At 42.2% G+C, this 22240-nt stretch overlaps 1 protein-coding gene across 4 annotated transcripts in view; it reads right to left on the bottom strand.

Moving 5' to 3' along the window:
• The window catches only part of LOC130208720 (sodium-coupled neutral amino acid transporter 3-like), a 41541-nt gene that overhangs the window by 5666 nt on the left and 13635 nt on the right, over positions 1-22240 (bottom strand). For 3 of the 4 annotated variants that reach the window (XM_056438001.1, XM_056437999.1, XM_056438000.1), the window contains exons 2-15: positions 15739-15991; positions 13637-13730; positions 13421-13536; positions 8956-9029; positions 8333-8425; positions 8062-8143; positions 6184-6266; positions 3648-3706; positions 3111-3257; positions 2277-2356; positions 1830-1930; positions 1129-1253; positions 858-1002; positions 522-625 (exon numbers count right to left, since the gene is read on the bottom strand). In XM_056438001.1, the coding sequence (XP_056293976.1) occupies positions 522-625; positions 858-1002; positions 1129-1253; positions 1830-1930; positions 2277-2356; positions 3111-3257; positions 3648-3706; positions 6184-6266; positions 8062-8143; positions 8333-8425; positions 8956-9029; positions 13421-13536; positions 13637-13730; positions 15739-15869 (1434 nt within the window). In that variant the 5' untranslated portion in view covers positions 15870-15991. The remainder of the gene's footprint in view (positions 1-521; positions 626-857; positions 1003-1128; positions 1254-1829; positions 1931-2276; positions 2357-3110; positions 3258-3647; positions 3707-6183; positions 6267-8061; positions 8144-8332; positions 8426-8955; positions 9030-13420; positions 13537-13636; positions 13731-15738; positions 15992-22240) is intronic. The other variant, XM_056438002.1, reaches the window with a different exon arrangement.

Genomic DNA, 22240 nt, shown 5'->3' with positions numbered 1-22240 from the left:
TTTGGGATCACCCAGACAATTTCGTGTCTTCCATGAAAAATCACACTTTTATTTATCAAATGAATATAAAATATAGTCAAGACATTGACAAGGTTAGAAATAATGATTAATATTTGAAATATTAATTTTGTTCTACAAACTTCAAGCTCAAAGGAAGGCCAGTTGTATAGCTTATATCACCAGCATAACTGTTTTCAGCTGTGCTAACATAATTGCACAAGGGTTTTCTAATCATCCATTAGTCTTCTAAGGCGATTAGCAAACACAATGTACCATTAGAACACTGGAGTGATAGTTGATGGAAATGAGCCTCTATACACTTATGGAGATATTTCATTAGAAACCAGACGTTTCCACCTAGAATAGTCATTTACCACATTAACAATGTAGAGAGTGTATTTCTGATTAATTTAATGTTATCTTTATTGAAAAAACAGTGCTTTTCTTTGAAAAATAAAGTCATTTCTAAGTGATCCCAAACTTTTGAACGGTAGTGTATGTTATTCTCATGGGACGCTCACCATCACTTTGGGGAATGAGCGCATCGGCTCCTCTTCTTCGGGAACAATACGGATGTAGAAGACAGCAGGGAATATGAAGATGAGACATGGGGCAGATGTGGCACCTGGAAAGCAGACACAAATTATTCATAAAACTATTTTCTGTCAATTCTCACTCCGTTCACTTCTCATTAAGTGCAGCTGCAAGTCTGACAGCGCCATGGTGGTGATATGGAAATTAGAAGAAAGGGGAGGCAAACATAAATATGAATATACGTTCACAATCCACTAATATATCGGCTTTAATGGAAGGAGGATTTGTCAGGATGCATCTTAAATAAGCCAGGGCCAGCCTACCTATGACCCCAAAGATGCCCAGGATGTTGGGAGCAAAGATGACGAGCAGGTTTATTAAAGTGAGCAGAAAGAAGGCAATGGCGATGTGACGGGGCCAGTTGAAGGTCTTGTTGGGAAACATCATCTGCTGGATTGCTCTTCGCACCTGATTATAACACACATTTTATTCAAAAAGCCATTTTCAATTGTAACCGCACGGAAGAAATAACGTCTCCGTGACTTTACGGAAGTGAGCGAATGTGTAAAGTTAAAGTGCTGAAGTTGTACTTACGGGAAAGAGCACGATGGGTACAGTGAGTGTGACAGCAGTGAGTACAGCCACACGCACACACACAATCAGAGTATCATAGGGGTCGATGCGACTGTAGGTGTGAAGCAGCTCTGGTTCCACTTCACCTGAAAGAGATTTTTTTGTTTTAATTAAATAATAGAATAGTTTGAATGAAGGTAGAACATTCGTTGTTTCCTTCTATAGTGATAATATTAATTAATAACCATGGACTTATAATACAAGTCAAATATTAATACTAACTGGTATATATTACAATGATACAAATGAGAATAATGCAAAAATCTTTCTTTATCAACATCCTGAATATAAGTAAAATGATGCTGCTGTATTTAATAAAACCTCCATAAATCATGCAGTGGATTACTTTAGAGGTATACATGGTTAACGTGAAGTCTGCATTATGACCACTAGAGGGGGAGATGAATCACGGTGCTTTTACAGCCTTCAGGAGGGCCGTTCTGCTGAAACATGGTGATTCAGACTTGTGCTGACAACCATGTAACATTAAATTAAAACAATTAATATGAATGGAAAACGAAAATTAAGAAGCATGTAGAGATAGAAAGAGACATATTTATAAATAGATATACATTTAGACAGACAGGCAGAGTGAGAGAGGGGGAGAGAGAGATACATAGATATACACAATGTTCTGCAATGGGAGGAGGACCAGGCCTCACCATAGAAAGTTAGGTATCCAAAAAGGGCAGCCAGGAAGTACATGCCGTACATGACTGCAATGGAGATGTTGGCCACATGCTGCATCTTTTTCTTGGTGGGACTGAAATCAGAAGATATTGCCATATGATGTCACATACACACACACACACGCGCTGCGCACACAAACATAAACTCCTACATAGACATAACATCAGGGCATACACTGTCATATAGAAAGCATGTAGCACGGTTGCGGGGCTTCTTTAGCTGTAGGAAACTGCAACAGGCAGGATGATACTTTTTAACTAACAACATGCTACATCAGACAAGCAGTGCCAACGCATTTCAAAATAAAGTGAAAGCAGTGCATGTGACTATAGCCAAGCACAAATAAGACCTTTTCTCTTTGTTATACAACTGATTCATTGTCCAAACGGTAGCGCGAGTTTTCCACCGTAAGAACATACTTGCGCAGCTCTGTGTAGATGGGCAGGACCTCGGGGTGGCACACAAAGGCAAAAGCCAGGATGGGGATGGTGTAGGCAGTCTGAAAATGAACCCCAACAGGTCACCATAAATACAGCAATGCCATCCCAGACGTTTTACCCCAAACCTCGCGCTTTACTGCCCATTACTGCCTCAGACATATCACAGAGAGCTAATTGTATCCCTGAGATTAACTCGGGCCTGGCTGTGGACACGTTTTAGCCTATTTAAGAATGCCTTACTCGTAAGCTGCTGAGCAGCAGGGATTGGTTTTACGAGCCTGGGTTAGGAAAGTCTCATACATCTTTAGGGGTTATTAGGACTTGATATGAACAACCGGTCAGTCTTTGCAAATGCGAAAATGGAGTGATAAAGTTATAATAAAATAAATTAAGCATCCCGCTGCCATTAAGAGTCCTTTCCTGTGTGAAGGTATGTACTGTGTGTAAAACAGGAGGGTACTGAGAGAAATGTCAGATTGTTCCCATTTAATTCATGACCCATCTCTCTGGCCCACAAAGACTTGAGGATCTCACTGTAACCAGCAGAATGTCAAAGCAATTTGTATTCCTCTGCTGACAGGCGCCGTCAGCTCGGGGGTCACTGTCCATCTTTGATCGTTGCAGTAATCACAGACTAATGTCTATCATCAACAGCTTGGTAAAAGAAAAACCTGCGTGCAACCGAGTGCTTCCAACCAAGTGCAATTCCCATGCTTGGATTGTGAACCGTCCCTGGCAACATGCTAAAGATGGGTGGCGGTCAGTGGAGGTGCATTTGCACTTTCAGACTAATTTTCATGCGCAAAAACCTACTTGTGAGTTGATGTTGGCCATTTTGGGAATACAGGCCGGATCAGGCTCCCCACCAAGATCCATGGCACTGACATTCAACGCAATGCCAGTGCTATTGAATGAAAAGTCCACAAATGGACACGGGGTGTTGAACTTCTTGTAGATGACCTGTGCAGAGCAGAGGAGAGGCGTTAAGCGGTAACAGTCTGTGGGACACAGTTAGCATCATGACTGAGAGTATATGGTACTGAGAGAGAGCCAGAGAGCGATGCATGGATTACAGCTCGCACAGCCAAAACTAGGTCAGAGAAAGACAAGAGATCCAACACAGCCTTGAACTGCAGCGTGCAAACATTAGTCCATGACAATGAGTAGAGAGAGTAGGGGGTACGAGAGAGAAGGTGGGAAGGTGAAAGAAAGTGTTATAGACTGATCCCAGTGCATTTGAGTATATTGCCTTCATGTTTCTGCCAAACAGACAAGAAACAAGAAGCAATAGATGATCTAGTATATGATCTAGTATATATATATATATGTGTGTATGTATAGAGGACGTACCGAAATGAGGAAGAAAACCATGCAGCTCAGGGAGAAGCCACTGGTGTATCCCAGGTATCCTAAAACACAAACGAATGACGGAAATAACTCAAATAAGTTCAACTATGAGGGCATTTTACAACTTTTAGGACCTAATGATTTAAAATCGGTGTGTTTCTACTGGGAAGTAGATTTACTCCAAAAATATTCATCCACATTACAGACGTCTCTCCCCTCCAAAGTCTTTTTGGGCCCCATGGTGCATCACGTGATGGACCCTGAAAATCTAATTTCACTATTTAGCCTTGCATATGGTCGAAGTTTGCCTTTACACGCTCACATGCAGTAACATGTACTAACATGTTCTAAAATTGACTAATATGCACAAAATGCACACGCTGCCGGCCTGGCTATGTGAACACAGCAGCCAGAGGAGAAGTTCTGATAACACGATACAGAGGGAGAGCGACTTCATGCTCTCTCAGACATTACTCGAATATATCTTTCCATAGAAAATAGTTGTTTGCTGCTATTTTCATTCTCTGAGTGTTGTGTATTGCTCCTTTAATCAGAATCAGAATCAGAAACAGTTTTATTGCCAGGAATGTTTTCACAAACAAACGAGGAATTTTTTTTGGTGTGCTGGGAGTTGGAGCTCATTACTGGATTCTCTCCGGTCTGTTGTCCTTGATGTCTCAGCAGGAGAAAGACTAAAAGAGGTCAGCCAATATGCCCCTCTTCCTCACTTCCAAACTGGCTCTCCCTGCTTTCTATTCCTCTTTCCATCCATTTGGTTTCATGTACTTTCTCATCTCGAGCACTGAAAGGCAGACGGACCCACATGACTCTTGACCAAACTTGCAAAAACATTTTGGCCGTTAAAGGAACAACAAATTCACATTGTTTTAAAGTGAGTGAATCCTCTGCAGTCTCGCAGCGTATTGGCAATTATTAGGCATGGCTGCACGATGAATTCAGGTGTGACTTGAAGATGCAGGGGCAGAAGCACCAAGGGACATCTCAGGAGGACAACAGTGGGAAGGAGAAGACTCTCTTTGCCAGTGAAAATGGGACTTGCAGAGTTCAGCTCACACATGGAAGCTCTAAAAAAACGAAGACATCCATGACCTCAAACAATTGCAATACCCCTCTTAAAATATCTTATTCCAAGGCATAGCATTAATTAAAACATAGAAGGTGCCTTGGAGGATATCATGGATTAAAGGTAGTTAAGGAAATTTATATTAGCACAAGACCAAGTTTCTTGTGACCCTGCAGGGTGTTGGGATGAAGTAAGTTGGAAAGCAAAGGCCACATTTTATAAACAATACTAACGGCTACATTCCCATATGTTGAGACTTTAAGAAGTATAAAAAGTAGTATAGTTGTGTTAGCATTTCAAAACCTTTTGTTCAAGCAAAACGTTGAAACTTTTGAGAGAGAAAACACATTCTTCTTCTTAACAATAACACATTGGATTCATGCCCTGACCGGCAGCTTTTGGTGGATACTGGATACAAACGTAGGGTAAATATGGCTGTTTATCAGTTGGCAGACTCCATAATGTCGCTCGTGCTGCTGTTGTTGCAATAGCTTAGCATTTTTCCTAGTCCGACATTTACCTATAACCCCGTAGTTATTGTATGCAGCTGCAGTGGCCGCTGTTCATCAAGCGACAGAGTCTGGCTTTAACCGACTCATGCAAACGGTAACACAAGCCTTCAGTTATCAAGCTCCTCTTTTATGGAACCAGCTTCCAGCTTCAGTCCGGGAGGCAGACACAGTCACCTCGTTTAAGAGCAGACTTAAGACTTTCCTCTTTGACAGAGCTTATAGTTGGGGCTGAATCAGGTTCACCTGGTCCAGCCCCTTGATATGCTGCTATAGGCTTATAGCTGCCGGGGGACGTTTAGGATACACTGAGCTCCTATCTCCTCTTTTCTCTCTACTTATGGATGAATTTTCATCTCTATTGCACATTACTAACTCTGCTTATTCCCCGAAGTCCTTTTGACTTTTGACAGATCCCATCTGCCTGATGGATCATCGAGGTCTGGATCATGGAATATGCCTACGACCAACTATGCCATGGCCCTGTTGAGACTCCGCCCACTCCTCCTCTCTACCTCCATCTGCCTGATGGATCGTGGAGATCTCGATCGTGGAATATGCCTACAACCAACTATTCATACACTCTGTCATATTCATTGATTGTGTTGTTAGTGTTTTAATTTGTGTATAATGATTCATTCTGTACACATTACATCTATTGCACCTGTTCATCCTGGAGAGGGATCCTCCTCTGTCGCTCTCCTGAAGGTTTTTTCCCTTTTTTTTTCACGTAAAGGGTTGTTTGGGAGTTTTTCCTGATCCGATGTGAGGTTTTGGGACAGGGATGTTGATATGTACAGATTGTAAAGCACTCTGAGACAAATTTCGAATTTGTGAATATGGGCTGTACAAATAAACTGAATTGAATTGAATTGAAAAGGAGGCCCAGACTGGAAAACTCATGAAATGGGTGACCCGCTGTAGGAAGAACGCTTGATATACTTACCTAACTGTTTCATGAGAGCCAGAGGTAATATTACTGCAAAAGATACCATGATCACGAGGTAGTTCCCGTTCATGTACCATTCACTGCAGAGAGGCAGAGAAGAAAACGTATTTATTTAGAATTACTCGGCTCAAACACTCACAATCTCAATCGTGGTAAGCATTTGCATTGTGTCAGATATTGATTGAGAAGACGTGGGGTGGAAATGGGTGAACAGCAAGAAAATTTGGTGCAAACAAATAAGGCTGACGTGATGGAAAAAGCAGTTACTGATTGAGGATTATTATGCCAAACTGAACAGAAGTGAACACAAATTGAACTGGTTGCCATCAAATCAAATATCTAGAGTGGCAAAAATAAGCCTCTTTCCTCCTGTACCAAAAAAAAAACTGTGGCTACAGCTCAAACACAGGGGTCATGTCCTCTGTATCGTTCACAGGAATATTTTAGGAGAGGTTAATATAACACACAAATTACACATGGTAGTTTTATACTTAAGATTTTTAAATTGTACAGCAACAATTTGAATTATAACCCAAGCAATGTGTAGAAGGTTTTGACAGAACATTTAGACAATTATCTTTGAGATGCAAGAGGTAATTTAATTCAATAAAAATCATGAAAATGAAATATACGTGTAATATATTCTATTATAAAGTAGTATTCGTTGAAGAGCTATTGTATTCTCTTGCATCAGATTTGGAGTTGTCTAGCAATAGAAATACACATCCAGTGACGGGATGAAATGCCACTGGGACAATCTAGTCTGTCATTTCAAATAAACAGTGATTGTTGACCATGGCCCAGATCACTGCTCCACAGAAAGCACAGAGCTGACACCACGGTGGACATGTTGTCACAGTGCATCTCCTCTATGGTGACTATATGTATCGGGACACATCAATCTGAACATTTACGAGCAAACGCGGTCTCAGATGTAGTTTCCATTCTCCTCCATATAGATTGAGGCCAGCGCAGTTTATGCACATATATCATGCCACACTGCCATCACTGCCAATTCCCCCGCTTCCTTCTCGAATACTTCTCCCAAACGCTAACAAGTAGGTGAGGAGAGGCTCTCACTGGGGTAAGGGTTAATGTAAGGGGGTTGCATCACACTTGAAATCACATCCAAAGAAGTGAGTGTTGTTTGTCTCTGAGGCCACCTGCACTGGCCAGTGATATCCCGTGGTTTACGTTTTCAGCCGTGGAGTCTCGCTGCGTTTTGTTGTGAGCGTTACCCAGAGGCTGTGCTGCTCTGCTCATCCAGGGTCACAATCACAGCTGTTCTCACGCCAGCTGCTCGCTACATCCTGAGCAGCACCAGGCCGATAGCTGGCAAAGCCTGACACAACTCCTCTGTGGAGGCTGAACTCCTTGTGCACGCAGGACTGCTGCCTAATATCCCACAGTGAAGTGGTGGGATGTCCACGAAATAAAATGTTCATGGGCAGGTTGCTTTTTAGCCTTTAGGAGGCATGGCAGTGACTACAGATGGGACACTGATCCTGATGTATTTCAAACATTAATTCAAGTGAATAGAATTACTTTTACTTCAATCAAGTTTCTTTGGCTGTTGTTGCATTTCTGACAAAGTGGCTGCTCAAGGAGCGTTTGCTGTAATGTTGAACTATATTTGCCATTACCACCAGTAACCATGGGAATCGCTAATAAACCAGGACTGAAATCTTCAGGTTTGTGTGAATTTGAGTGAAATAATGAAATATTTTATTTGTTATTTTTTGCTAGCAATTTTCTTAAAGATGGTAATAAACAGAAATTAACATCTATGTTTAGATACAAATAAGACTCCTTCCCTGTGTTTCATGGATCTGAAGTCTTATACTCTGGATGAAATGTCATGTATTGTCCACTCACCCTGCAGGTACATCCACCATCAGAAAGGCCTGGATGACCAAAGGAAACTCATACTTGACTATGTACAGGTAACTGGACATGGCTGTGGAAAGGAGAAACAAACAATGACTTTACTTATACAGTAATATTTCCAAGCTTCTAATTATAGAATACTATTATTACAGAAAACTTGTGTGCGCGTGTGTGTGCGTGTGTGTGCGTGCGCGTGTGCGTGTGCGTGCCTGTGTTAGTGTGTGTGAAAATGTGAGGATAGATGGAAGTGTGATCTCACCTCCAATGTTCTGAAGCGTGATGGCAATACCTGCTGCCATCTTCCCCGGGGTCCCAAAGGCCCTGTAGCCGAGCTGCTCATACGCACGAATACCTGAGCCACAAATGGCAGATGAAAAGCATTTTATCAAAGTGTTAAATCTATACAAACACAGTATAAAACTGCCAAGAGATTGTGCATGGTTTGAGATATATATGTTGTCAGGGCAAGGGAAAGAGCACAAAGAGCACAAAGAGCACACGCCATCATCAGAAACATAAGGCTGTCACTCATTTTCACTGCTACCATCAGCGAAGCCATATCGTAGAATCAAAGTACACTCCAAGGCTTATACTTGAGACCCGTATCTTTTTATTTATTTGAAACTTAAAATAAAGGACGTGTTCACTGCTGGCTGCAGATACTTTAATTAGCTAACAAAAGCGTGACCAAAATGCTGCCCTTGGTAATAAATAAATGATGTTGTTGGATGCTGCTATTTGACCTCTGCTGGGTCTCACGTATCTGGGCACAAGAGCAAAGAGCAGTTTTGAATGAAATGGAAATGCACTAGTTGCATTTTAATGCATATGCTAATACATTACTTGAATCGGAAGATTCATATTGTCAGACTACATACGTACCTACAATACCAGACAACTTTAGCAGGAGATGGATGGAATATGACGAGAGGACTGCCACCACTGTTAGAAGTACCCTGAAACAGACATGCATCAACAGTATTACAGCCTCTTCTTTTACCTGGACAAAATATTTTTGTAGTCATCGTTATACCAAGAATTCTAATTTATTCACCACTTTATATGTTACATGTTTACACCACACATTACCCTGCAGGCTATTTATACAGCTGCAGCATCGGCATACATTTTCTGGATACCGGCACATAGATTTTGTTGGGAGAGCAGAGTCCCTGTAGCTCTGCTTTATCCTGGATTGTTACTCAAGCTGAGCCAAGGAGGCAGCCATGTCCGCCTCTCTGCCCTCTGACACAGTAAGTAAGCACACACACACACACACACACACACACACACACACCAGATGGACAGTTTCAAAAGGAACCGTTTCCAACACAATGCTGACATTGACTGAGGAAAATTCTCTGTAAACATTAATCTTTTCATCTTTGTTCATCAGTGGTGGAATACAGGGGCGTCTCTAGGATTTTGATAGATCTGGGGCTTGGCCAGTGCAGCTGCTCGCCATGTTGGTGCCTTAAGCATAACTCCTTCATGATGCCCCCCTGAGATAAGAAAGTGACCCACGGCGAGCGTTGTCGACGGGGGGACGGGGGGGCTAGTGAGAGTGTGCTCACCTGTGTGCGGATGTGTCGGCGCGCATCACCGCAGAGCGATGCGACCCGAGAGGTGTTAACGGGGGTGCTGAGCGATTAAATATATCACTTGTTCTATCTTGTGGAGCCCCCTCAGGACTTGGTGCCCTACGCGCAGCGCGTAGTGCGCGTTATGGGAGCGGCAGCGCTGGGCTTAGCCCAGAAGAGTGAAGCAGCGAAATGTGTAGACATAGAAACACTCTCAGACAGCAGCTTGCTGTTACGTGCGCCTGCTGCCAGCCTGACTCCGCTGTTTTGGGTGAATGACGTCACGTGCGACCTGGAGGTGTTAACCACTTGTGTGCCAAATCTTTTTAATTTTTAATTAACATTCGGGGCTAATTAAAAACGCCACTGGTGGAATAACTGACGTCAGCCACCACAAGTCATTCCTTCAATTTTCAGTAATAGAGTGTTTTCCTCAAAAGGGACTCGACTCGCCACACACTCGTGTTCACATTTTTTACATATTCCTCTTCAGGCATTCTTGTCATAAGGACTTTAGCCCTTTTCTAGTTTTGCCTGGCTCTCTGTCGCTGTCTCCAGGTCCCGCTCACTTCCCCCAGACTATGAACCCTCCTCTCACTTCTCAGACCTGCCATCCTGTAACCGTCCACCAGATGCCCCCAGACGCTGCTATCAGTGCTACTCACCTGACGTCCCCTCCAACTGACACACCTGTTGCCATTTCCCTCATTAGCTTATGCGAAATGTATGACACTATTTGTGGAGCTGTAGCCTTGCTGTGATCCTAGGTGCATTAAGAGAGAGTAGCATGACCAAATAACAGGACTGGACGGGCTGCTATATCATTAACATGTTTACATTAGCCCATGGGGCTTTACTTTCACATGGCTTTAACATCTCTAAACGTGGTGTTTAGTAACTTTGTGAATGGGTCCCTGATCTAGTGACTTTCCTTTACCCAGTCCACCTCATTCCAACTATTTCCTATTTTTTTCCTCTTGGGGACATTAGCTCTCGCTGTCTGACACACACACACACACACACACACACACACACACACATTCCATTCCTCTATCCTTTTGGAAAAGCCAGACTGCAAGTCTCTCAACTTGACTTCAACTCTTGGCTGACTCAAAGTTTTTTGGGGGGGTGGGTGGGAGGGGGTTATACTATGTGAAAGAATGTGGGGCTGACTTGCAGTGGAGGATTTAGTCAGTCCAGTGGCAATGGGAGGACAGATCTGCTGACAGTCAGACCGACTGACACACTTGGGTCACTGTGATTCTGCTCATAGCTTTCAACTCCGCTGCATTCCTCGCAGCCAAGGCTACTGACCTGCTGAAGCATCTGCACCCACCCAAACAAATCTGTGTGACATCAGGGCATTTGGGAAAGTGAAACAAAGGACATTTTAAAATCTCAAATTAGATACACTATATATCTAGTTTAAGAGCATGAGTCACGCTGTGGCTCACACTAGTACAACACATTGCTCGTACTTCAAAACCTGTCCTGACTCCAGTCTGAACACTGCAAGTATTGCAACTTCAAATATGATTTGATACAGAATGCCATACAAACTATTAAACACACCTATTCACCTAATCCATGAGTATAGACCCAAAAACCCAACCCCACTCTTGATTTATTTATTTTGAGAATATATTGATACTTATATGATTATCATTCAAAAGACACTGACAATTATGAGCAAATGTTGACATATGTGGAGTGAACTGATAGAGCTTCCCTCACAAAAGGTTAAAGTAAATGATCGAAAGCCTTCATACTCCTTCAATGTTGAATGTACAGAAGATTTCTGCAGCAGACGACCCATCGGTGGAAATAAATGAGAACAAGCCATATGACAAAAAATATATATTTTTTATTTGCTTACCTCCCCATGTTTAAGCAAACATGGTTGCCTCATTTGTAGGTATTCTGTCCCCTTTAGGGGCAGGACCTAAGGTTCAGAATGACACTGGTAGGAAAAACTTCTCAAATGTGTTTTGAGGCGATTACAAGCCAGGAGTCCAATGTGAAAAATGTATTAAAATTGAGAAATTGTAATTGACCCTGTCTATATTTCCATTGTTTGATGCAAGATTGTGCACACAAAGACACAGAGTTTCATCCATTTCTGGACAGATAAATACACGCTAACTGCTGCATTCAGTCACGTACTATCAATTGGGAAATGAGTAGGCTACGTGTATTCACAGTTCAATGTAGTTCAGCTCCTGTCTAGGTGTCAAAGACGTCGGTGTTCGGTGTCAGAGCTCAGCTGGTCCAGAGAGCAAACAGCGTGAAAAGCCAGTCACACAACTCGGCTCAAAATAAGAAGCTTTCTTTAACACAGGAGAGAAATCCTGACATGGCTACCTTGGAAAAGCTCAAATAATGTCCTTGGGGAATATTTTGAGGTGATGGTCGCTGTTATTAGACCTATAGCTTTACATTACACCCAGATTGTATGAATCTTGAAATTTAAAATGACTATGCTTTCACCTTATGTTGAGCCCCATGACTACAAATCCACACAAAAAACAAGCCAATATTTATACAAACTTCCAAACCCTTGCTTCACCTCTCAATTAGACTCTGCATTGCATTTTATAAATTAAGAGATGCTCAGTTAACAGCAGTGCCTGCATTTTCTCACAAATATAGATCTGGAGGGCTTAATCTTTCTGCACCAGACATCTTCCACACTCTAGCACCACCAGGAAGAGGTGTCATAAAACAGCACCAGAAAGTGAGGAGGGGATCATGTTGATCTTGTTAGTGCTTTCTGTTGAGATTTCCCTCTGGAAACACCAGCCTGATTATTCTTGAGAAATATACATATATTATAAAAGACAGATCAACCTTACAGTTGAAAACCTGATGGAAAAATTGAGATTTTAGAAGCAGTGAATCCAGGAAAGACCTAAATGAACATGCATACCTTTGAAACCCCATCAGTCCGACGTTATACCACCACCAAGTTGTATCACATAGCTTCATGTTTGCATGTTTATGCAGAATTCAGCCACCATAAATGAATAATTGAGAAATATCTAGCCGACTAGATCTGCTCGAGCAGGATGAATCTGAGACTGACAGGATGGTCAACAAAAGTGCTGATGGTGAAGCTAACACACGACATGACACACAATGAAATGGTAATGCTTGTGATATTTCCTGAATGTGAGTCAGTCTATACGCTTTAGGGCTGGAGATATTCAGTATGTTTCTTACTGTCCGCTATACCGTAAAAAGACGAAAACAACTGTGAGCACTCACTGCAGCTCAAAGGTCAGAAGACCTCCAGTGAATGTAAATAAGGTACAAAAAACATCTGAATGAAAATAGAAATGTTTAACCTCAAAGCTGCAGTCGACTATGCCGTCATTATTGTCCTGACAGATAATTCTGCTGCAGAGGTTTTCATACGTTAAGCCCCTCTTACATACAATACAGACGCCCACTGGTTCGAGGCAGATAATCAATCCCACAGAATCAATCTGGTTCTTTTTTGCATCCGTGATTGCAATTGGGCCTCTTTATAGCACGAATAAATGACTGCCAGTAGCTTAGAGTCTTTATTTATCAAACAAATGTGCCCTGTGTCATAAGCAGTGACTACGAGACAATTATAATACAATTAGGTGCTATTTATGTGTGTCTCAGACCTCTGCTGGAAAGTGGGAACAAAATAAGTCAGACAATATCTGTGAGCCAGAGTCCTCCAATCTGAAATCATGGAGTTACATATTGAGTGTATGTAATGCATTTGAATATCTTACAAAAATAGGACGACCCCTGTGTTGGCCATAGCGTATGCCAGTCCTAGGATTCCACTTCCCATGATGGCATTGCCAAGGTTGAAGACAGACATCCCAAACGAGGTTTTCCCCTCAAACTATAACCAATGCAAGACAGGGGAGAGGGATACACATATTAGATCATCTGATAGTGCACACAAATATATAGATAGATAGATAGATAGATATTGAACTTACATCTGTAAAGCGAGGGGTCTTCTTGTCCTCCATGGCTGATAAGAACTCCTGGCTCTCGGGGAGGTTGGCCTCTGCATTCTCAGTTCTGTGGGGACTCATGGAAAGAAATGTCAGTCAATACTCATCATAAACCATGTCAGTTTTTATAGAACAAGCTCTGGTTTAGAATAACTTCCTGTACTGTGCAACAGACTCCCACTCTGAAATACAGCACACTATATTACAAACACATTCTCTGTTCCTTATCAACAAACCTATCATTCTGGACACTATTGGGTTCAGTTTCCCTACAGGCAGTGGAGTGAGAGGCCATCCATCACCCAATGAGAGCACAAAGTAGAAAAACAACACCCTCGGCTATGATATTATCAGTGAAGGGACCATCTATAAATGATCATCTGGATCTCAGAGAGATTTTAATTAACCAATCTATAACATAGGAAGAGGATACAAAAACATATTGCTAGATAACTAGTGACATGATAATGCATTTATCTATCCTCCATTATCCAACCAGAATGAGTGTACTATGAGTGAGCAGGTAGTAGGTAAATGTATTGCACAAAGGCACATCAACAGGCAAATATTGGACACAGTATTTGCTGTTACAGGGATTTTTAAATGTTGTATATCCATCTAATGTATTCTGAGCATTGAGGGCCTCACTCCGGAAATATGTTGTTATGATACTTTTATCTGATACAGAATTCCACCTGCACATTATATCATGCTTCTATACGGGAGAGAGTCAGGTCCTTCTCGTGTTGAAGAAGTAAAGATGAAGATTAGTAAAGAAACAGGCACAGGCAAGCTCCACATGACTCCTATTTCAATGGATTGTCTGTTAGCACAGAGCATAAACGTGATGTGGGCACGAGAGAAGATATGTGAGACTTTCGGTAAGTGGCACGTTAAGATGACAAGGAGGAGCAACAAGTTAATCACATCACCTTGTGGCACAAATAGTGGCAAGAGAAGCCTTTAAAAACAGAATGGAGATTTTGTATTTCCTGTAACAAACATGATCTGTGAGCCGTAATGAATTCAAAAGGTATTCCACATAGGAATGTAATAAATTGCACTTGCGTACTGTGGTATTTTATGTTGTGATACTGTATTGCTATTTAAAACATCTGTTTACATGCTAAGATTGGTGGTAGACGGTGGTTTCGATTGTGTTATGAGGTTGGAATGTACAGGTATAACACTGTGATATGCAGATCCCACTGATCTGAGTGCATAACTCTTTCTGCTGAGGAGACTGAGGTCTTCAGGAGTGCAGGGAGCACTCCTGAAGACCTTCTTTGACTCTGTGGTGGCATCAGACATCTTTTATGTAGTGGTCTTCTGGAGCAGCAGCAGCAGCATGGCAGCGGCTGACAGGAAGAGGCTGAACAAGCTGATAAAGAAGGCCAGCAGCGTGCTGGGTGTCCTGTGGATACTGTGGAGGTGGTGGGGGACGGGAGGATGATGACAAAGCTCTCGTCCCTGATGAACCACACCTCCCACCCCATGCAGGACACTCTCGCAGCTCTGCACAGCTCCTTCAGCTCCTTCAGCCACCGGCTGATTCACCCCCGGTGTCTGAGGGGCTGATTCACCCCCGGTGTCTGAGGGAGAGGAACCACAAGTCCTTCCTTCCTGCTGCTGTCAGGCTGCACAACACACTGCAGTAGATCACTGGAGATCCTGGCAAACTCAACACTTTACTCAGCACTTTACTTTGTCTTCCCCCTGTATATTTAGTATTAGTATTAGTATTTAGTTTTTAGTATTTAGTTTTTAGTGTTTAGTTTTGTGTTTTATAATTATTTTCATTGATGCTCTGATGTGCACCGCTGCTGTGATTTTTGAAATTTCCCCACTGTGGGACGAATAAAGGTATATATCATATCATATAAAAAAAGGAGAGAGAAATGCGCATTTTTGTATATGTTGGGGTGTTCTTTACACTATGACAAGTTTCCTGAAATTAGATTTAGAAAATCGCAACATATCTGCATATATTGAATGACCTGTAGTGTATCGCCAGATTCTTGCCAATAAAAAACATAAATTCGAAAGAGATTAATGAAGACTGTGTTCAAATGAATTATACTCACTTTTCCCCGGCCTCTGCAGATGGTGTTTTGACCGATGCTGCGCTCTCCTCCTCGTGACCTTTTCCATTAGGAATAGCGTTCACCTCAGATGGGGCAGTTTCCACAGTATCTGCTGGTTTATCCTCACTCATATCTGCTCTGGTGCCTGCGTGTGTGTGTATGTAATAATCTGTTGATATGTATCAGTGTATAAGGCGGGTGTGAGTGGTTGAAAGGTGCTCTGAGAGGGTATTTTCTGTCTTCTTCCTGGGATCTGTCGGGGGGAAAAAGATTGTTAATTAGCACAACATCCTGAAATCACAAAACGTTTTGAATCGATATTATATATTATAAATACCATAGTTCAATGAACTGGTCATATTTAATACATATCTTTTAATTATAAATTTGAAAACAGACCATGAACATTGAAGGCCCCGTATACTCTCACAGCTGATGTCACTCATTGTGTCTGATTGGACCTTATCAAGATGGTGTGAATGTCAACATACTTTAATTGATGCCTCCCTCTTTCTCCTGATGGCTCTGCCCACCTTCAACCCGAGCAGAGGTCTAATCTGGGCCCACTTCTTTATTCTCTGTATTACACTTGTGTGAATATCCAACAGTTTTATTATTTAGATCCCAGAAAGATAAGCTTTTTCTTAAAAGTCATCTTAAGAGGATCTGAACTAAGAATGTCAAAATTGGCATTCAAGTTATGTCTAATAAAACCACTGTGTCTCCAGGTTATTTTTTATTTTATTTTTGGCGAAAATTATCCAACTTGTCAGTTAAACATTTTTTATCAGTGTCCCAAATAAAAAAAACAGTTTCTCATGATATTTTGGAGATTATGTAACAATGTATTACTGATGCTGAAGACTCAACATAACATATACTTTTCTTTGATACTACGGCTGGAGCCCAGTGAATAGAGCGGGTCGTCTTTTAGCCACAAGGTTCAAGGTTAGATTCCTGGTTCCAAAACACTGACATCAGTTCACTGCTCTTAAATGCTGAGGATGGGTAATATTCAGAGGTCAGATTTCATATATGTACCCATATGTGGCAATCATAATTAATTCACTTTAAGAATTATAAGAAGAAGTTAAGCTCAATCAGAAATGTACATTGACTGCATTGGCACGAGCAATGCTTTCATTCTTAGTTTCCAACAATAAGAGGCACGTGGGAAGATAAAGGAGGCTACCCGAGGGCCTTCAAGTGAGCCTGTATCTTCCTGAAGGCCCAACAGGGACGTGACTGAACTCAAAATCACTCTAGGAAACGGGACGTCAAGATGGAAAACAAAACTTCTTGCAAACCTATTAAAATATTGAAGTGACTAAATTAGATATTATAGTTGTGGCTTAATAGGACTGACGACAAATGAAGAGTCTGACCAAATTGACCCTATTTAGAGAATGCCACAAAAAATGTAAACTAATGTGTCTATACTGAGAATACTACATACTATACTGATAATATAAATATGAATAGATGTAAATAACATGGTCAGCATGACCAGGAGACTAACAAACATGTTCCCTTTGCTTCCCAATAGTGAAAACACCAAATCCTGCTATGTTGGTCAGAATATAGAGTTGACAGTGGGCATTTGGGCAAATCCAATGAATAATTGACACATCAACTGACAGGTCTACGCTCAGAAAAAACAGGGCTTTCAGTTAACTGTGACACACTGGGCTTTGCTTCAGGCCTCTATTTCCTGGGCAGCATGCTGAGGTGTCTTAGCTGACCAGCCGACTTGAGGGGCCTAGAAAGGACACGTATCTCCTGTATGCAGCTGACCAAAGCCCTGTCCGACAGGTCCTGAATGATGTCCTTTGCTGTGCTGCATAAACAGCAGTGGAGACTTTAATGGAGAGCACATTCGGGGCCATAGAGGATTGCAGCTCCAGCATTGAGATCAAAAGAGATGAACCAGCTAGAACCAGCTATGAACCAGTTCTAGCCGTCTTTGTGCCTTCGTTTTATTGCGTGTCACTTTTCTCTTGGTTTTCTCTTTTTTTGAGGGGGTTTAACTTGACAACAATGCTCAGGGTTTTCTGTACTACCAATCCTGACAACCACTCGGCTTCCGCTTTCCCTCAGGCTTCTTCTGCTTCACAACCATGACCCTTTAAATGTAGCTTTTTGTAATATTATTTCAACACATCAAACGCAGTGTGAGGCGATGAATGAACCGTGGTCTTCGTCTTGCAGTCCTCTGAACCTGTCCTACCAACCACGTTGCTGTGAGCTCCACTGCCCAGACAAACCTCTCGGTGTCTCTGGCAAAAGCAGGGCAACGTGGTTGGGCAGCAAAGCCCAGTGCACAATGGCACATGTTGTGCGGTTTCCTGGGAACGGGTTGGAGAACAGTGCTACGATTGTGCCAGGCATCATTATACTGCTGGGGCCCCCTTGGCTGTAGTTCGCCAGACCACTCGACAGGCTGAAAAGGTATTTCACTGGGCTCTCGTTGAAAAGACGGCACCTTGGATTCAGCAAATGCCAGTATCCTGTATTCATGCACAGTTGTAGCAGGGTTGCTGACGGTAGCAATGGCACAGGCAGGGCCCCTCTCGAGGGACAAATCACTGCACAGAACTACACTGCCACTCTGATAGTCTACAAATCATGAGGAGGTTAGGGGGAGGCATTTAAAGACAATACATGATGGGCTGTCCGGCTAGAAGGGTGCTTCTTCAATGGCCTCAAGCAGTGGAGCACACCTTATTGGACAGAGTTATGGCTCTTACAATCAATATATTCAATAACAAAGGCAAAATATGACACATTTTGTCAGAACCTCTTATTTTTGGGTTCTCCAGTCCTCTAAGTTTGAAGCAAATGAAGGTGAAAAGGAAGTAGCTGAAACGTGGTGGGGATAATACTCAGTTAAGAGTTGGACGGAGTTTTGGCAGCAGATATACAAATTCCATTATCATTTATTATTTGCAAAAAAAACATATTTGAACTGAAATATTACAGATTCAGTTGAAGATGTTGATACTGTACGGCTGTTATGGGACACATTCTTTACAGAAACAGTCAAGTAGACCTACAGGTATGTGCACTACGAATATAGACTGACTATAATATAAATGATATATACAATCTTACTACATCTGTCTGCTGTATTAGGATACAATTTGTTAAGTGACAGGCCCATACAAATTCTTATAACCAAGATTATGAAGAAAATGAAAACAAGCACAAAGACAACCGCACGGGCTTGACGCCAGTCTTCATAGCACCATTGTGGAATTAAACAGGAAGAGTTGTGTGTGCTGAGCAAATGCTGAGCAAAACTGAAATGCTCTGTAGTCTGCAGACTCTGTCATGCAAAAACACATTACTGTTTACCCTAATTTTAAAATGTCCCATATATAAAAGAAAAACATTGGTGGGAGAGTAGATTTATCAAGAGCATCAATGCAACTGAACCACAATAAATCATCAAGATATCCACCATAATTATCGTGGGTTTATTTTGTGTGTTCATTTTCCTAATTACACCCTGCAACATATCACAACATGAAGAGGCTGACAGGGTGATAATCAATCTGGCTCAGTAGTGCCCTCTGTTTTAAATATAATAAAACACTTCTCAAGAGCAGAAGCACATTTTAACAAAGCTTTATAATAGAAAATAAAACAATAGTTTTACAGGAGAAAAGATCATCGTAAGAGACAACGCAAGGACCAGATGGAAAAAAGATTATCATTAGAAATCCAATGTTTCCGCAGTGGTATTCATCTTCTGAGACCTACGCAAGAGTTAATCCCACTATGTGATGCTCTTGGTGAGTAAATGAGTCTTTTCACAGCAGCAGCAGAGGCTATGTTGATTCAAGCCCTCACCCAAAACAGCACCTCAGTTTGCCAACACGCGAGTCAGTTCGCAGGCTCTGACGTGAGCAGCTCTGCTGAGACGTCATCCCACCAGGAGGAGGCAAGCGGAGACAGTTCCACTGATTGTTATTCCTGAACGGATACCTGAACCAAATACTGCAGTGCATGCTGATTCATCCTCACTTGTTGCTATGCATGTGTGCATTTGTAGTTCATTCGGTGAATAATGCAGTGTGTGCGTTTGCGTGTGCGCTTGTGCAGTTTATGCAATGAGTAATCTCAACATGTAATACTGCCTCCTCTGTCACTACTTGATGATATTCTCAAAGTCCTCTGGCCGTATAAGCTTCCTTAATTGAGTCTCCACTGTAATTGTCAGAGACTCTTAATCTGCTAACGTGAATGTGAAAAATCATTGACTGTTTTTCACTCTGTTTTTCTCACACCCAGGTCTATGGGCGCGCTTAAAACAGAATGATCAGATTAGGGCCCATCTTGATCGAGCAGGAAATCAGGATCAAACCGCTCAGGTCACTCCATACACGCTTGTTCCGGTATAAAAATAGCTGCATACAAGTTAATAGCCTCCCTGTAACCCCGACATCATGTCACACTGGAAGCTGTGTTAAAGTGCCACTGCATGTGCACTGCAGCTTCCAGAAAATAAGCAGCAAACAGTAGGGATGCACCGATCTGATCGGCGCCGATCCATATCGGCCGATATTCCCATTATCGGTTTTGATCGGCGTTCTCAAAACGGCCGATCAGATGACGTAACATCTGCGAGAATTATCAAACGTTTCAATCGCCGCGCACCGCAACGGAGACCATGCGCCCGGCGAGGACCGCAGAGTGCAGAGGACCACGAGGGGATCCTCGCGCACCGAGCGGCGTCCCCGTCCCCCGAGTTGAATCTCTGGGTCAACTCAGCCGACTCTCACATGTCTGCCCCTATAGACTGATGTTCACGGTAAACACATTCGCAGGGCTCTCAAGTTTTTAAGACAGGCAAGCGTGAGATTTCCATCAGCACCCAATACAGCTGACCGTTGCGCGCGCCTGCATCGAGCCGAAAAGAGTTGTTGACGGGGGGGGGGGCGGGGGGGGTGCTAGTGACTATTTTTTTGCTCCATCCCAATGCGCGCAGACCGGCGTCGGAGCTCTGCAGCGGAACAATCGATCGGCGTATCGAGCACCCCTGCATTCAAGCATTAAATAGCCGAGAGTTTTTTTCAGCGTGAGGAATTCGATGTGTGTTGGGAGTGCGTGAGATAAGACCGAAATGCGTGAGTCTCACGCTCAATGCGTGAGACTTGAGAGCCCTGCATTCGATCTGGAGCGCGCGAGGGTTTTGATAAAGTTAGCGGAAGGATTTAAGTGACAACATCCGGTTTTGCAAAGTTAGCGGAAAGAACCACGTGAAACAACATACGTTTTTCAAAATAAGATGACGACAAATCATACACTAACATATAAAAGGAAACAATGAACTGATTTTGTATCTTTATAGATCGTTTCTGAGATTTAGCTTAAATTATACTAACATTAAAACATTGTTACTGTACCAAGGAAGAGTTTATAAAAAATAAGTCAGACTTTTGTATGTTAAGAAAAGTCCTGTATATAGATTTCTCCAAGAGTTCCAGGAAATGAATGATGCAGATGTGTTCCATACATATCTGAAATCCCCTACAATAGCAATCAAACAATTTTAATGTATCAATTCGGACATTTTTCAAAGTAAAAGTCCTAAATGTTTAAAGAAATCGGTAATTTCTTTAATGTTTGAGTTGCTTTATATATGTATTTCCTCATAGTCCTAGGCAATAATGCTACACAATAAATAGAATGCTTCAATCGACACCGTGATCGATATTATCGGATCGGCAGATACTGATTTCAGTGATCGGTGATCGGTATTATCGGTGATCGGCAGATACTGATATCAGTGATCGGTCATCGGCACCAAAAACCTGATCGGTGCGTCTCTAGCAAACAGTCATCTATCCGTCTGTGTTGTGGTTCTTCCCACGAGGGTGAACATGGATATGAATACACGCGATGACAAACACAGACACACACACACACACACATATAGCGGTGTAACTACGAGAAAGCGTTGCGCTGTTGTACAGCTCTCATCCCAATAAAAGGATTACGCTGCTATAGAACCAAGATGTTTGCAATCTGTCAGATCTTCTGTGTTTCTATGACACAAGCGCATGCATGGGCATGAAAATAATCAAATTACTTCAATTAGGATGTGAGTTCATCTTGGAGGAGTTTAGCAACTATACTGCAGTTTTAAATCCACCTGCGACACCAAAATGTATTTTCTGATACTGTAGTTTTGATTTGCGTCTCTGACAGTCTTCTTCTCCACAGCAATGGCGACTGAGGCTCAAGTTAGTTTTTACAGCCATTCGTCATAACCAAACAGATGGAAATGTGATGAAAGGTTGTATTTAAAGTAGATACATGAGGAGATAAATGATCCGGTGGGTGTTTTCATGTTGAGGAACACTGAGGTTATTATTTAAGGCGGTGCAGACCCACAGGTGTCTTCAATCAGTCTCACTAATTAGAGCTCTGCTCAGGTGGACAATGAGGTGAGGCTACTGGGACTAATAGCGATGATAAACGTGAGCGCTCCCTTAAG

This window comes from Pseudoliparis swirei, chromosome 18 (genome assembly GCF_029220125.1).
Source record: "Pseudoliparis swirei isolate HS2019 ecotype Mariana Trench chromosome 18, NWPU_hadal_v1, whole genome shotgun sequence".
Lineage (NCBI taxonomy): Eukaryota > Metazoa > Chordata > Actinopteri > Perciformes > Liparidae > Pseudoliparis > Pseudoliparis swirei.
Note: the sequence above shows the minus strand (reverse complement) of the source record. Positions and strands in the feature narration are given on the sequence as shown.